Below are 14,471 nucleotides of genomic sequence, written 5' to 3' on the forward strand. Positions count from 1 at the left end.
GCATATTCTTGTACAATATAGAATCACAAAAGCATCATAAATAAGAGCAAGGTATTGAAAAGCATGAGAGTTTGGGCTGGACAGAGATACCTATACATAAGGCATGTTGTTAGTAAATGAGAAATCATCAAAAAGGAAAAAACAGACAATCATCAGCTATAATAGGTGTCACAATCAGGTTCGGAAATTAAAAAAAAATCTTTATACAAGGTAGTAATATGAAGCTTCTACATTTATAATTTGTGATGGGCAGATCTGAAAAAGAAAGGAAGTAAAAGGAATTTACTCTTATTTTCTAATTAGGAAATGTTAGGAAAAACTGTTCTCGTCTAGAAAAATCCTTGTACTCTCACTGCCTAAGTGGAGAATAATTACATTTGTAAAAATTATTTATGGTCATTAATAATGTTGATTTGGTATTCCTTTACCTTCAAATTTCTAGAGAGAAATGAGAGTTGAGTGCAAATCACCTAAAAGTGAACAAGAGATCCATGGAGATTAAGGATCTAATTATCTAACACGTGGGAGCAATTTGGTTAATTGGTCTGGGGTTTTTACACAGTTATCTATATTGCTAAACTCTGTCTTGCTCAAATTTACTTGACTGCTTTGATGCCTTAGAAAGATAACAAGTGGAACTATTAGAAGGGTTATTAGAGTTACGGCAAACATCACGAAGTTGACATGAGCAGAGCAATTAAGCTGCATCCTGGTTCATTTTGATAGACAGGCCGTTTATGCTGCGGTTTCCTCACGTTTCTGTCTAGGTCAGACACAGATCAGATGAAGTTCTACCCTTCCTGTGCAAGGCCTGGGTTCCTCTACTGAAAACAGAAACATAGAGGGGCTCACATGGGGCAGAATACCTTCATGATGAAGAAGAGAAGGATGATGATGACCACGTTGACCTGGGGGTGAATCCACACAGCTGACTGGCCCAGGCTTTGGGGGTCACCTATGTGCTTTACCCAGGTATTATTGTCAAACAAGGTACTGATGGCTTCACGGGGCATCAGCTGTGAAGGAAGAAGCAGAGGAACCAGGTTTTCCAGCGATGTACTACTGTACCTCCTATGTCACAGAACTCACCCCCAGCCTCACTAGTCCAGGACTTTTTGTTCTTTTCTCCTGGAGAAAGTCTACCCTTGGGCAAAACTCCATAAGCTCCAAGGCTGAGCGGCAGCCCCACCCTTGGCTTAGAGACCCCGTCATAGATGTGACCTAACCCCCTGCTCTCAGACGCCCCTAGAGCTGACCTCTCCCGCCATGAATTGACCCATTCCTGGTGGAAAGGTGAGTGATGCGATGACAAGGGTAACAATTCCAGGATACAGCAGGCGGCTGAAAAAGAAACAGAGTTAACCCTACCCCCCAACTCAGCCAGCCCACAATGCATTCACACTCAGCTTCCAAGTTGTTGTTTCCCATAGTTTATTCTTTCAGTAAAGCGAACATAGTTTCTTTGCCAGGAAAGCGATCTCTTGGGAAGAGCCAGCATGGCTAACCACTAACGACAGTATCAGAGTTTCCCATGGCTGTGCTCAGCAACTCCACGGAAAGCAGTGGTTATCAACCCTTTAATACAGTTCCTCATGTTGTGGTGACCCTCCCAACCATAAAATCATTTAGTTGCTACTTCATAACTGTAATTTTGCTATAGTTATGAATTGTAATGCAAAATATCTGATAGGCAGGATCTCTCGACCCAGAGGTTGAGAACCGCTGACCGAAAGGACCTAAAGTTCCACCTAAAGAAGGGACTGCCGGGGGAAATCAGAGGTAAGTGGGCAGGACAAGGGGAAGGACAGTGACTCACTGCTTGGCAAGAAACTGGCTGAGAGCCTTGTGCTTTCGGACACCGAGCATGACTTGGCGATGCAGATAAACGAAAACAGCTCCCAGGAACCCGCAGCAGATCCTGCAGGTGCAAGACACAGGGCTTGAAGCTCTGACCCAGACACTGCAGGGGCGCAAACAAGCCCCTCCCCTTTCTACCAGCTGCCCCGCAGTTCCTGCCTTTACTCATGCCCTCCACAACTTATCCGGTTCGGTCCTTCCAGTCCACAACCGCACCCCAGTCCCCGCTCCCCACACCCAGAAAGAGTGGTCCCACTGACCCAATGACAGCAAAAGCTGGAAGTTCCTTCAGGTCAAAAGGGAAATCCATTCGGAAATTAGTTCTGAACAGAGCGGTAATGGTGACTGGAGGATGAAAAGGCAAGCGTTATGGTGGGGACTCACAGAAAGCCATAGGTAGGGGGAGAGATGTTCAAGTGTCTTCTCTTCCTTCAACCCCAGCCTCTCCTCTTCCATTTAATTTCCTTTCCCCTACTAGCATCTCTCCGTGCTTATACTCTCTACGCCATGATCTAATCCTCCCCTATACCCCAGCCTTGGTCTGGCTTCCCAAAGGACAGCGCCCATTCCCTTTCTGATGTGCTCCAGTCATACCTCCTGCCTCTTCACCACCATCCCTATTCCACACCGCCTCCCCCGGGACCTCCGGTTACCAGCATCCTTGTTCCACACCGCCAAGACACGGAACACAAAGGCACTGAATGTGGCTGCAAAGAATCCTCGCCAGTAATTCCGAACAGCAAAGTAGGTAGAGGTGACCTCGATGCTGAACAGCACTCCTGTGGGGCAGGGAAGTAGCTGGTCAGGGGCAGACACTCCCACACCTCCCACTGCTGGGATCCCAGGAGCTTCACCTTAACTGCCAGTCTGGGAAGGGCTGGTGATGCTTTCTTCTTGTTCTTTGTAATAAACCACATACATGCCTATGGAAGCCCCACCCCCACCCCCACCCCCAGCCCAGACCAGGAATGTGGACCAATGAGTTACAGAGACGATAAGAAACGGATAGGCTCTTAACTCCCTGAACTTCAGGCTCAAGTATCTGTGCACTTAAAGTAAAGGACTAAATGGGGTTCGCAACTGTCAAATATCCATGGGGACTTATGGAGATTTGAAACAGTTCCGTAGAAATATTAAAAACGGAAGAAGGCTCCAGAGCAGGCGGTGGTCAGTACCATTGCCAAAGGGAGCTCAGGATTTGCATATTGCTCGACACCCCCTTCTTATCTCCCTACTGCTTCCTACATTTCAGGGCAAGTTTATGAGAAATAAGAAAAATAGGATAGGGCATTATGAAAGCTTACAGGATCCAATACTCCAGGAAGAGAAAGCAGAGCCACCCTGATAATGATGATGATAGTTACAAAATGTGACCCCCAAGGACCTAAGCCAGGAGGACAGTCAAGGTGAGAAGAAGGTAAACTACAATGCTTAGAAAGGTGAGGGAGATTAAAGGGGAGCTGGCTATCGGTCACTAGTTCTTGTTCTGAGAGGAGATGCTCAGAGGAGAGGGAGGAGAAGAGAATGGAGCATACACATGAGGAGTGCTGAGCCAAAGGAAGCAATGCCCATGAGGCCATGAGCGCACCATTGGAAACAACAAAGAAGAGAATCTGTAAGCTTTGGGGCAAGGGAATTGATCTTTGATTAGGTCATCAAAAACATGACTAAAGCTTGGATAAGCCTCATCCATAGCAAACAGGAGGACAGTGAACTGAGATAGAGGGGGGTGAGGACCAGTCCAAGAGGGAAAAAAAATTAGCAAGGCAAACTTTGTCTTTTTCTTTCTTCCATGGTGTACATTGTTGGTCTGTTCAAGGCTGGCCATTCCCTCCCTCTTCAGACAGCAGTTCACATAATGCTTCCCATCCTGTATGCAAAAGCCACATCTCTCAAATCCCTCATGACCTCCACTATCCTTTTGGCAGGGCACCGTGATTAAGTCACATTGAGTCTATGTACTAAGGAGATGGTAGCTGGGTGCTATTGTCTCCTGGAGCCAAAGCTGTGGTTTGGCAGAAGATTTTCCACAATGTCTCCTTGAAAAGCCATCCCCAATCTTTCTTGTCAAGTAGAGACCATCCATTTCTTATCCTGGTATTTCTCATCTTGGTATTTTGGGTTATTCTATTTTCCACTTTCAGATCTAGCTGTTTGTCCACATTGCTGAGTTTCCCTGGGATTGGAGGTTCCTTAGAAACTAAGCCCTGGCACAGTGGTGAGCACCCATTTGGGGCTCAATGTCTATACTGCGATGGGCAGGAGAGGAGAGGATATGGAGAAGGAAAGAACACAGCAAGGCAATTTCAAAGAATGGAGCCAAGGGTGCTGGAGAGATTGCTCATCAGTTATGAGCACCGGCTGTTCTTTCAGAGGACCCAGGTTCAATTCTCAGGACCCCATGGCAGCTTACAACTGTCTATATCTCCAGTTCCAGGGGATCTGACACCCTCACACAGACATACATGCAGGAAAAGCACCAATTCACATAAGATAAAAATAAGTAAATCATGCCAGACAGAGGTGGCATACACCTTTAATTCCAGCACTCGGGAGGCAGAAGCAGGAGGATCTTTGTGAGTTCAAGGCCAGTCTGGTCTATAAAGCAGGTTCTAGCACAACCAGCGTCACACAGAGAAACCTTGTCTCAAAGAACCTAAACAAACAAACAGAAAGAAAGAACAGAGCCAAGTGATGCAGAGCTATGCCAGCCACTCTTTCTGCCCTGCTCTTCAAATCCCAAGGGGGAGAAGTCCGCAGTGGGAATCAGGTGGGTCTCTCTTCTTTGCTTTGCCATAATAAAAGTAAAACCAGCTTTACTTTGCCTGGGTGCAATTATCCAACTTATATGTTACAAGCATTTCCTCCCCATGATACAGACCTGGGAGGCTTTTCTCTAGCAGTTTGTCACAGCGTGATCAGGAGTGAGAACCAACTTTCATATTACCTGAGACAAGCATAACATGTGCTGCTAAAAGAAAAGAGAGCTTTAAAAACGTGAACAGCTGCTAGAAACTCGGGTGTCTTAGGTCTGGCATGCTGTTCTCTCCTTCCACTCTGCGTTCCTTCTCTAATTTCTCTTCTGGTTCCCATGCCTCTGTCCAGGGAAGGCATTGCTCTTGGTCTCCCTCTCCTGCTACTTGCAGACATAACTTCTTTCTCAGTTTCACTTCTGCCCGTGGCATTAACCAAGAACACAGGCTACTGATTAGATTCAGCTCAGTTCCTGGATTGTAGACTCATCGACCTAGTTGCCTACTTCATACTATTTGGCCGTGCCGTAGGAACTTTAAACTCAATATCCTCAAAGCAAAATTTGTTCACTCCCCTCCAGACCGAGTTTGCTTCCTGTGCCCTCTTCCATAGTCACTAATATCACTATCTACTGCATTGCCAGTGTTGTGAGCACGGGTGTTGGCACAGAACTCTCTCTCCTATCTTCACATAAAGTAAGCCACCAGGCAGCATCAGTTTGACTTGATATCACTTGAGTTTCTCAGCCCCTCCTCTGCCTCCTTTGCTGCCCAGTTCTGTCTGTCAGCATCCAGCATCAGAACAATGACAATAGTCTTCTTGTTAATCTTAGATCAATCCTGTTAATCCACAACCAATTCTATCCTGCACATGTGTGCCAAGGGGATTGGACGAGCAGGCCGAGCTAACCATGTCACTTCCTTGTTTTAAATCCTTCCGTGGTTTCACTTCACCCACGACAATACCACACCAAGTCAGTCCCATGAGATGACACAAGTCCTATGGCATGGTCTCTGCGAAGGGGCCTTGGTGGGAAAGGCTGTTTGCAGCTACCCTGGGTGTTCACAATGCATCCCAACATCTCAGATGTTCTCATAACCTTTCCAATTCATTAGTTTCTAACTACTTATTTATTCCCCTTTAATCATACATTTTCTTACCAATTGGAACTTGCAATGGGTTTTCACCAAGAAGAATTGTGCTCTGTAAAACGTATTTGGGCAAATACTACCGTAGAGGATAAAACCTGTATTATTCTGCATGACTTCTGCAGACCTTCATGATTCAGCCCCACTTATCTGTTCTGAGTCACTTCCTATTATACTTTCCCATTCTCCCTAGTACTACTCATTACTGTAAGGGCAGATATTGACTTTGGATCCTGTCCATTCTGTTTGGAATTTCCTTTCCTCCTTGCAGGCTCCTACTTACTAATTACGCCCATGACAAACACTGTCTCTTTCATAAAGCTTCACAGGCTCCCGCAGGCTGCCTTGACGGCTCATTGCACTTTGCCTAGGAATGCCACAGGGTCATTAATTGCCTGTGATGATCTCAGGGTCTGCCTCCCTGAGCCCCTTGAGAATGCAGCACCAGTCCCACTACCTGGCACACAATGGAAGCAAAAGGGCCTTGGTTGTTTCTATAGGATGCTGAATTATATTCCTTCTATCAATATAAGGAATTAGGAGTCGCCTATGTTGTGAGTAAATGATCTCAAAACTGCATTTTTTTTCTTTCAGTTATTCTATATTCATAAAAAAGAATCAAGCACTGCCACCTGCAGACAGGTTTGTCATTTGCAGCATAATGCAAACAGCCTGAGGGTAGCCCCTTCACTTGCAAGTGCCTAACAATTTCTTGTGTCAAGAACAATGCTTTACTGTAACTTTCCTAAGGTGAGATTCCCATCCTTGTCACAAGACCAGAAAGAACCTTTTGACTCCTCATATAAGCTGTAGTCTCGGGAAGAGAAAGCAGGTTCTCTTCACTTTAAAATGTTTATAACAAATCCAAAACAACCACAAATTCTTCTTTGATCTGGAAGGCTAGGGGGTAAATAAAGGCAGTGTGTGTATAAACACAGGCGCGCACATCTGACATGCAGAAACGCAAACACACTACCATTCACTGGTGGAGGCTAATGACTTTAATGACTAGAGCTGACAACAGAAGTGCAAATGGGATGCCAGTGATGCACACGCATCCTGGATTTCCTTATGCTGCATGCTTCCACCATGTCAGAACAGGGATATGGGATGTGCTTTCAGTAATTCTGAACTCTCACCCATACACCATTTCTGAGGCAAGCCATTTCAGATACCTGGAAAACTCATCTATGAAAACAAGACTAATTGCCATTTCATCATTGAAAAGAGCCTTCTAGCAGCTGGTTGTTTAAAAAGCATATACCCTTCCTATAACCATATTTCTTCAGTTATCAACATGGAATTTCATCATCAGTGATTTCAATGAATGAGCCATATAATCTCTGCCCTGTTAACATAGCCACAGCTATTTCTGACAAGGAAATAACAGGTCTTCCTTTTGTGACTATGTCCTGTCATTAATAACCCATGATAAAAGGAAGTGGGAATGCAGGGTAGGTTGCAGGCGGGGGTACAGGAGGAAGGCTGGGGGTGGGAGGATCGAGGAGAGGAGGATCTGTGACTGGTATGTAAAATGAATAGAAAATGTCTTAATAATAATAAAAAAAATTGAGCCATGTGGCAGGGTAAAGAATTAACTTACACACACACACACACACACACACACACATAACCCATGATAACATCACTATTCTCCTTAAATGGATAGAAAGAGCTACACCCACTTGTAAATTGCTGGCATATCAAGAAACAACTTTCTTTAAAGCTCCCGTAAGCACTTCTCATTCTAAAGTTCACCATTAATCTATCACAGTCTACCAAAACCCTAGTGTCGTTAATAAAACACAACGTGAGGTAAGTTTTCCCCTGGAGAAGGAAGTACACAAAATCTCCTGCTACAGAACAGTATGTGTCAGGCAAAGGTACTGGCAATACAAAAAGACTTTAGTGTAAGTGGGGCCAGGGGAGCTGCTGGGGGTCTAATCTCTGGCTCTGTAGGTGCTACCAACATGTCTCCTCCAGTCACTGGTCTTTCTTTTTTTTTTTTTGGTTTTTCGAGACAGGGTTTCTCTGAGTAGCTTTGCGCCTTTCCTGGAACTCACTTGGTAGCCCAGGCTGGCCTCGAAGTCACAGAGATCCGCCTGGCTCTGCCTCCCGAGTGCTGGGATTAAAGGCGTGCGCCACCACCGCCCGGCTCAGTCACTGGTCTTTCTATAATGCAGTTCTCTCAAACCACACTCACAGTGTTAGGTAGGAATCCATGTAAAGCGGTTAGAACAAGGCTCGAGGCATACGCTACCTAAGAGTAGCTGTTCTTGTTAGAGTGGAAACAGTTAGTCCAAGCTCTTGGCGAAGCTGACGAGAACTGGCTGTTGAGCAAGACAAGGCAAATGGGCCCATGCACTGGGGATGGGACAGACTTGCCTCCAAGTGGTGTTCCAAAACAGCAGCCGACCCCCACGGCACAGCCCACTGTCAGGATGTCAGTGTAATAGTATGGCTGCTACTAGGGAGAGACAGACAGACAGACAGGTAGGAGGGGAAGGGCAGGACAGAGAGATGGGGGAGAATAAGCAGGGATGGGAAACAAAGAAGAATGAGAGGCCTACATCACAGGAATGAACATGGTCCCATCATCCCTGTGGTTCCCAGGCCAGGAGAAACTCAATGAGTTTGGCAACCAAGAAGTGACCTCATACACCCAAGGCCAACAATTGAAAACAAACTATGGAAAATGTTAAGTAAATAGACATCAGGCAGGCAAATGAGCAGATAATGGCCAAACAAAGGGGGGCCGAGGATAAGTAGCAAGAGTCAGGCAAGGAGTTCACCCCAATAGAAAAGTAGTAGAAACGCCTGCAGGAGAGAGTAGCAGTGTCCAAAGAACACTCAGCTCTGTGGCAGAAAGGCATGGGTCCCTGGAGACCACAGGCAACAATCCAGTCACTCCCTGGAGGCCCACCCATCAGTCCCTTCACTGGCCCCTCTACCCAAAAGCTACAGCAGACACCCGCCCACCCCTCCAAGTCTGGCTCAGGCAACCCAGGTAGGGAGGAAGTGGAACTTGCCTCCAACAGGGGCTGCAAAGCAGCATCCCACGCCCACTGCACAGGCTGGCACCAGGAGATCAAGCTGCCCAGGCACGGTCTGCAACAGAGAAGCACGGCGAGCAAGGCAGGTAGGACAGACGGGCAGTATGTAAGCCAGGGTGGGGGGGTGTCAGGAACCGCAGACGGGCGGGGCAGCACAGGACTGACACAGTCCGTGTGGGGACGAGGGTGACACCGGGCAGGCCTGGCTCAGGTCACCATAGGGGGCACAGATCAGGAAGGGCTAGACACTAGGAAGACAGACAGAAGCTGGACGGAGGGGATGCTCTGGCTAGGATCAGCAGGCACGGACATGGGGAACTGGAGCATGGGTTAGTGAGATGCCGCCTTCAGCACCAAGGCCAGCCCAGAGCAGGCAACCCTCCCCTGCTCTCCCCACACACTGAGGGCTTCCTTCTACCAACCAGGCCCTGCTGTAGTGCGGTACTGCCTCACCCTTACCTCATAGACACCACAGAACACGGACATAAACTTGCTCAGGACAGCAGCACAGATGCTGGCAATGTGAACAAAGGGACCCTGGAAGAGAACCAGGAGAGCCAGGGATCAGGGACGGAGGAGAAGCACGGGAGACGCCATTGAACCAGAATTTCCTGCTCCAGGCCCTGGGCTAGAAAGAGGGAAGCCAGACAAGAGCTCTGCCCTAAAGGAGCCTCATCCCAGGGAGGAAGAGATGATGAATCAGTGTGTTTTCAGATAACGCTAGGGCTAGGAAGCCAACCAAGAGGAGTAAGGCAAAGGAGGTAGGGTGGGGAGGAGAAGGTGTCCTCCCCTGGCCAGTCACCACCCGAGGTAGCGCCTTGAGTGATAATTACATGAGGGAGTCTCATGGGCGTCAGAGGGCGAGTGTTCTCAGCCGAGGGAACAGCAAACGCAGGGGTCCTGACTGGGACAAGCATGACATGGTGGACATGTGGGAAAAGCCTTGTCATCCAAGCACAGGGAAGCAGGCAGGTGGTGAGGCTGAAGACCCAGACAGGCAGGAAGAGGTGGGTCAGCCTGGGGCTGGTTAGCTGTTGGGAGGTGTGCAGATCTTATATTAAGTGATATGGAAGGCTCATGAGACAGTACTGAGTCGAGGGCAGAGGTGTCCAGTTCCGTTCCGTTTTGAAAGATGCTTTGGCTGCTGTGCGGAACTTTGATGCTAGAGGGCAAGTGTGCCCACAAGGCTGGAGTTTAAGAAGCCTAGCTGCCACCTTGAAGAAAGAAGTCTCATTCTAGGTCTTAGTTTTCTCATGTCAAAATAAGGGGAAACCCAAGGACTGTGCTGATGAGGATACATTTAAGTTTCCGGTGAGCCTGAGCTACAGGATGAGACTATCTCAAACAAGCAAACAACTAAACGCCAAACAAAAATAGGCAATAAATAAACAAAAAATAAATTGGACAGGGAGATTGGTTCAGATTATGTAGAGGACAGACATTTTCTAGAGACGTTCTGGTTGTCATAATTGGGGCCTGCTACCGGCATCTATAGTTAGAAGCCAGGGATAAAGCTAGCATCCCACCGGGCACAGAGCAACATCCTTTTTCCCAGCAGAGCTTTCCAGTCCCAACCCACACTTATGTCCAGATTGAGGGGCTGCTGTAAGGTCTCCCCAACTTTAACAGTCTGTCACCAACTACAGGGTAAGGAATGAGGGTGAGGAACGTCCAAGGCTTCCCCCTTGTTACTGCCCTTTGGCCCTGGCTGAGTCCAGTCAGCTCTGCCAGCCCTTCGCTCAGCTATGCGGACCTACCTCTTTCCCCACAGGGATGCCACTGCCCAGGCCAGCTGTCAAGGCCACCACCTTGGCTACAAAGGCCTTGAGTGTGAGGTACTCCTTCAAGACAACACCACGGAGAATTGTCTTCATCTCAGGGATTCCAGAGCCTAAAAGGGTTAAAAAAAGGATAATGTACAGGTTCGAGCTAGAGTTTAAATGGGAGAGGAAAGCAGAACTGGAGAAGGAGATAACTGTGGTGAGGCCTCAAAGGAGTCTGGAGGGTAGAGGGAGTTCAGAGTGGGAGGTCTGTAAGAAACCAGACTGCATCATCATCATCTTAGAGAAAGCACTCACCCACAGCCTGGGGAGAGATGAGCTGGCAAAAGAGCGCACTGAAGAGGATGAGGATAAGCGGGAAGGTGACCCAGGCCAGGTACTGCAGAGGAAGGCTGGGCTGCATCTGGGCATAGGTCCACTTGTAGGCTGCAGGAACATGAACACAGAACCTGGGACAGTCAGGGTCTAGGAGAGGTTGACAGTGAGACCACCTCATGCCCACCCCCACATTCACACCACCAGATAGTGTGCCAGCTTGCCCTCATGCCTTGGGCATCTTATTTGCCTGGCCCCAGGGCATTCCTTTCACTGTACAAGTAGGAACTCTGCATTGAGGGAGGTGGCTATCTGTCCAAAGTCCCCTCTGGCAGAGGTCTCTATGTGGTGGCTGTGGTGCATGTCACTGTTGAGAAAGTAGCTGTAGCATCTGGCTCTAGGCCAGAGGGTGACCACTGACAACTGAAAGGGACTCCTGAGACTTGGAAATTTCAGTGATGAAATTAGGAGGAACCCTGGGAAAGCTGCCCAAGTCAGTCAGCCTGTCTAAGGGGCACTTATAGTTTGGGTGGCAGCCGGCAGGAAAGGCCTAGGTGGCGATCTGGTTCTCAATTAGTTTAGTTTTATCTGGAGTCAAAGTCATACCTGACCACCCATGCAACATGCTCAGCTCAAACACACCTGGGTTACCGGAGACAAGAACTCAGAAACAGTTTCAACATGGAGAAGGTAGAGGGAGGCAGTCCAGGGAGAACCTACCCTGAAGGCTCTTGGCACTGACGTAGTCCATGCACCAGCTGACTAGAGCCATCAGTAGGCCCAGGAGCACAAGAAAGATCCAGTCTTCCCCCAGCTTCCTTCTGACCACGCATCCCAGGCGGTGGACACAATCTAGGAAGAGGGAAGGGTGAACAAGGGGGGAAACAGCTCGCTAGTCATTTCTCGGGGAGCAGGCTGAGGAGCAGAGATGGGAGCGTCTGTGTATTAGTCACCGGGCATCTCTTCACATCTCTGCCAGTTGGTGTGCCTATCCTGCCGGGAAGTACTATGACCACACTCCCCGCGAATACGTGAATTTCTATGCAAAACTCACTTCTTTCCGTTGGGAAAGAAGAAATAAGGCAAAGTACTAACTAAGGAGGTGGAGGGGAAGTGTCTTTTGCTTACTCAGAAGAGGGCTTTGGTGTGTGAGGTGTGTGTGTGTGTGTGTGTGTGTGTGTGTGTGTGTGTGTGTGTGTTGGGAGATGTGTGATGAGACATTCAAGTTACTGTCTCAACCCTGTACCTCCTATTCCAGATTCCTTTAATTCTCAGTCCCCATCACCTTGACATTTAGAATAGTGGTCCTCATCCAAGGTGTCCACGGTAGAACTGGAGCCCGTCTTCTTGGGCATCCCCTTGTCTTGTTCCTTACATGAATATTTTTCTTTGTGATGGCCATATATCTGTATGGGTGAAGAATGGTCAGTGTCTATCTCATTGAAGAGTCAGAAAGAATACAGAAGACATCATGTAGACTTAGATTTGCAGAGAAAAGGGAACAGGTTTTGAATCTGGACATTGAAGGCTGCTGCAGGGTACTTTAAGCTTGTCCCGTCTCACATCTTTATTGTCTGTTCACACATGTCTGTTTTCCATTTTTTGACCAACCCTGCTTCAGTTCCACCATTTTCCCCCAAACCAGGCACATCTTGATCCATAGTAACTTTATCAAGGAAGTTAACTTATTCTTGGAAGCGAAGGTACTAAGGACTGTGCAGAAATCATACATCCATATCATTCATGTGTCACCCTGTGTTCCTTATGTCTCTATATTTTCCTAGTACCTCTGCATTTGACTTCCCACCTCAGGATCCCAAATTAGACACAGAGAGGCTGTACTAACCTAGCTAGCAATGGACTCTGTTTTTATGGGGCCAGATGGTGGCCGCTTGCATTTTGCCTTGGTATGCTTGTCTGCCTGGAGACACTCAGCTTCCTTACTGAAGTTGTACAAAGTCCATCCAGCTCACATTCCAGAGCTTGTAGACACAAACAGGAACTGGGCTCAGAAAGGCAAGTTCATCTACTTCCCAAAGTACCCTAACTGGGTTCTACCAACAAGTGAAGGGGAGCAGACTCGCCCCCATGTTAACATTTGTGCTGTGAAGGATGTAAGAGTGCTAATCATTTCATGCTGGCCCCACACACCCTACACCAATTCATCCTCTGGGACCAGGGTCAGGCCAGGCCATGTGGCTCATTCTGGGAGAGCCTGGGTAGAAGAGATCTTATTTCACAATATGAGCAGCAGTTTGATGTTTCGGCCCTGAGCAGGCACATACTAATTATCCTGCTCATGAGGTTAGTGACCAAGGAGAGCAGCATTTCTCTTCAAACTCTGCCCGTGACCCAGAGATAAAAAAATACTTCCAGCTGGGCATGGTGGTGCACACTTTTAGTCCCAGCACTCAGGAGGCAGAGGCTTTGTGAGTTTGAAGTCAGCTTGATCTACATAGAAAGTTCCAGGCCAATCAGGGATACATAGTATGATCTTATCTCAAAAACAAACAAACAAACAAACAAACAAACAAACAAACAAAACAGAAAATATTTCCATTGAAGATCAACTATTGGGGCTGCCTAAGCACTCTGAGTTGTGGACTGGGAGAAATGAGGAAACAGTGTGCTCTCTTCCAACACCCAGGCTGAGAAAACACTGTAAGAGCCAGATGTATTCTACTGGTCCAGCAGTAACCACCACACTATGGGAGGTTTAGAGGGGAGCGAGAAATCAAAATCCAAATGTACAAGTGATGGAATGTCTGCAAAGTGTAGAGAGTCCTCTAGTGTGTGCAAGGCAAAGTGTAGAGAGTCCTCTAGTGTGTGCAAGGCTAAGGGTGGGAATGGGGGACAGAACCATCTTGACAAAATGCTGATGACTGGTGAATCCTGGGAGCTCATTACGCCATCCTAGTTTTTTTTTTTTTATAAGTCTGTATTTTTCCCTCACAAGCATTAGACAAAGAAAACATTACATCCCTGCTTTCTTTCAAAGTAGGTTGGGATCTGGATAAATCCTGCTCCCAAACTCACTTGCCATTTTTTTCCTACACGAAGCATCAGTTCTTTTAACCAAGTGTCCTGTCACCAGAAAGGGCTCTAACTAGCCAGATGGTGGTGGTGCACATCTTTAATTCCAGCACTTGATTGGCAGAGGCAGGCGGATCTCTGTAAGTTCAAGGCCAGCCTAGTCTACAGAGTGAGGTCCAGGACAGCCAGGGCTACACAGAGAAACTCCAATCTTACAAAAAAAAAAAAATGCTCTAACTGCACCTTTGCTCAAGTGGTCAGCCTGCCTTCTCCAGAAACATGGCACTAGGGTGAGAATGAGCTGGCTTTGACATTTATATCCTGCTCTTCAACACACCTCCCTCCCCACTGGGACCTACCCTTAGCAACTGCTCAGAGAACGGATCCTCATGACCTGTGCTGACACCATCCACACAGCCCACCTCCAGGTTCTTAGCCGGACTCTGTCAGCAACACCCTTCTGAAGTCTGATCTCTTTCCCTCAAGACTCTTTCCATTCTGTCCCATTCTGCATGCTTGTAGTTAAGAGG

At 47.5% G+C, this 14,471-nt stretch overlaps 1 protein-coding gene across 1 annotated transcript in view; it reads right to left on the bottom strand.

Moving 5' to 3' along the window:
* The window catches only part of Clcn1 (chloride voltage-gated channel 1), a 31,130-nt gene that overhangs the window by 15,309 nt on the left and 1,350 nt on the right, over positions 1-14,471 (bottom strand). The window contains exons 2-12 of the mRNA XM_006997157.3: positions 12,194-12,314; positions 11,629-11,760; positions 10,891-11,019; positions 10,570-10,703; positions 9,272-9,349; positions 8,145-8,223; positions 2,511-2,636; positions 2,118-2,202; positions 1,817-1,918; positions 1,257-1,341; positions 867-1,016 (exon numbers count right to left, since the gene is read on the bottom strand). Coding sequence (XP_006997219.1) covers positions 867-1,016; positions 1,257-1,341; positions 1,817-1,918; positions 2,118-2,202; positions 2,511-2,636; positions 8,145-8,223; positions 9,272-9,349; positions 10,570-10,703; positions 10,891-11,019; positions 11,629-11,760; positions 12,194-12,314 — 1,221 coding nt within the window. The remainder of the gene's footprint in view (positions 1-866; positions 1,017-1,256; positions 1,342-1,816; positions 1,919-2,117; positions 2,203-2,510; positions 2,637-8,144; positions 8,224-9,271; positions 9,350-10,569; positions 10,704-10,890; positions 11,020-11,628; positions 11,761-12,193; positions 12,315-14,471) is intronic.

The sequence above is a fragment of the Peromyscus maniculatus genome, chromosome 3, assembly GCF_049852395.1.
Source record: "Peromyscus maniculatus bairdii isolate BWxNUB_F1_BW_parent chromosome 3, HU_Pman_BW_mat_3.1, whole genome shotgun sequence".
NCBI classification, from domain to species: domain Eukaryota; kingdom Metazoa; phylum Chordata; class Mammalia; order Rodentia; family Cricetidae; genus Peromyscus; species Peromyscus maniculatus.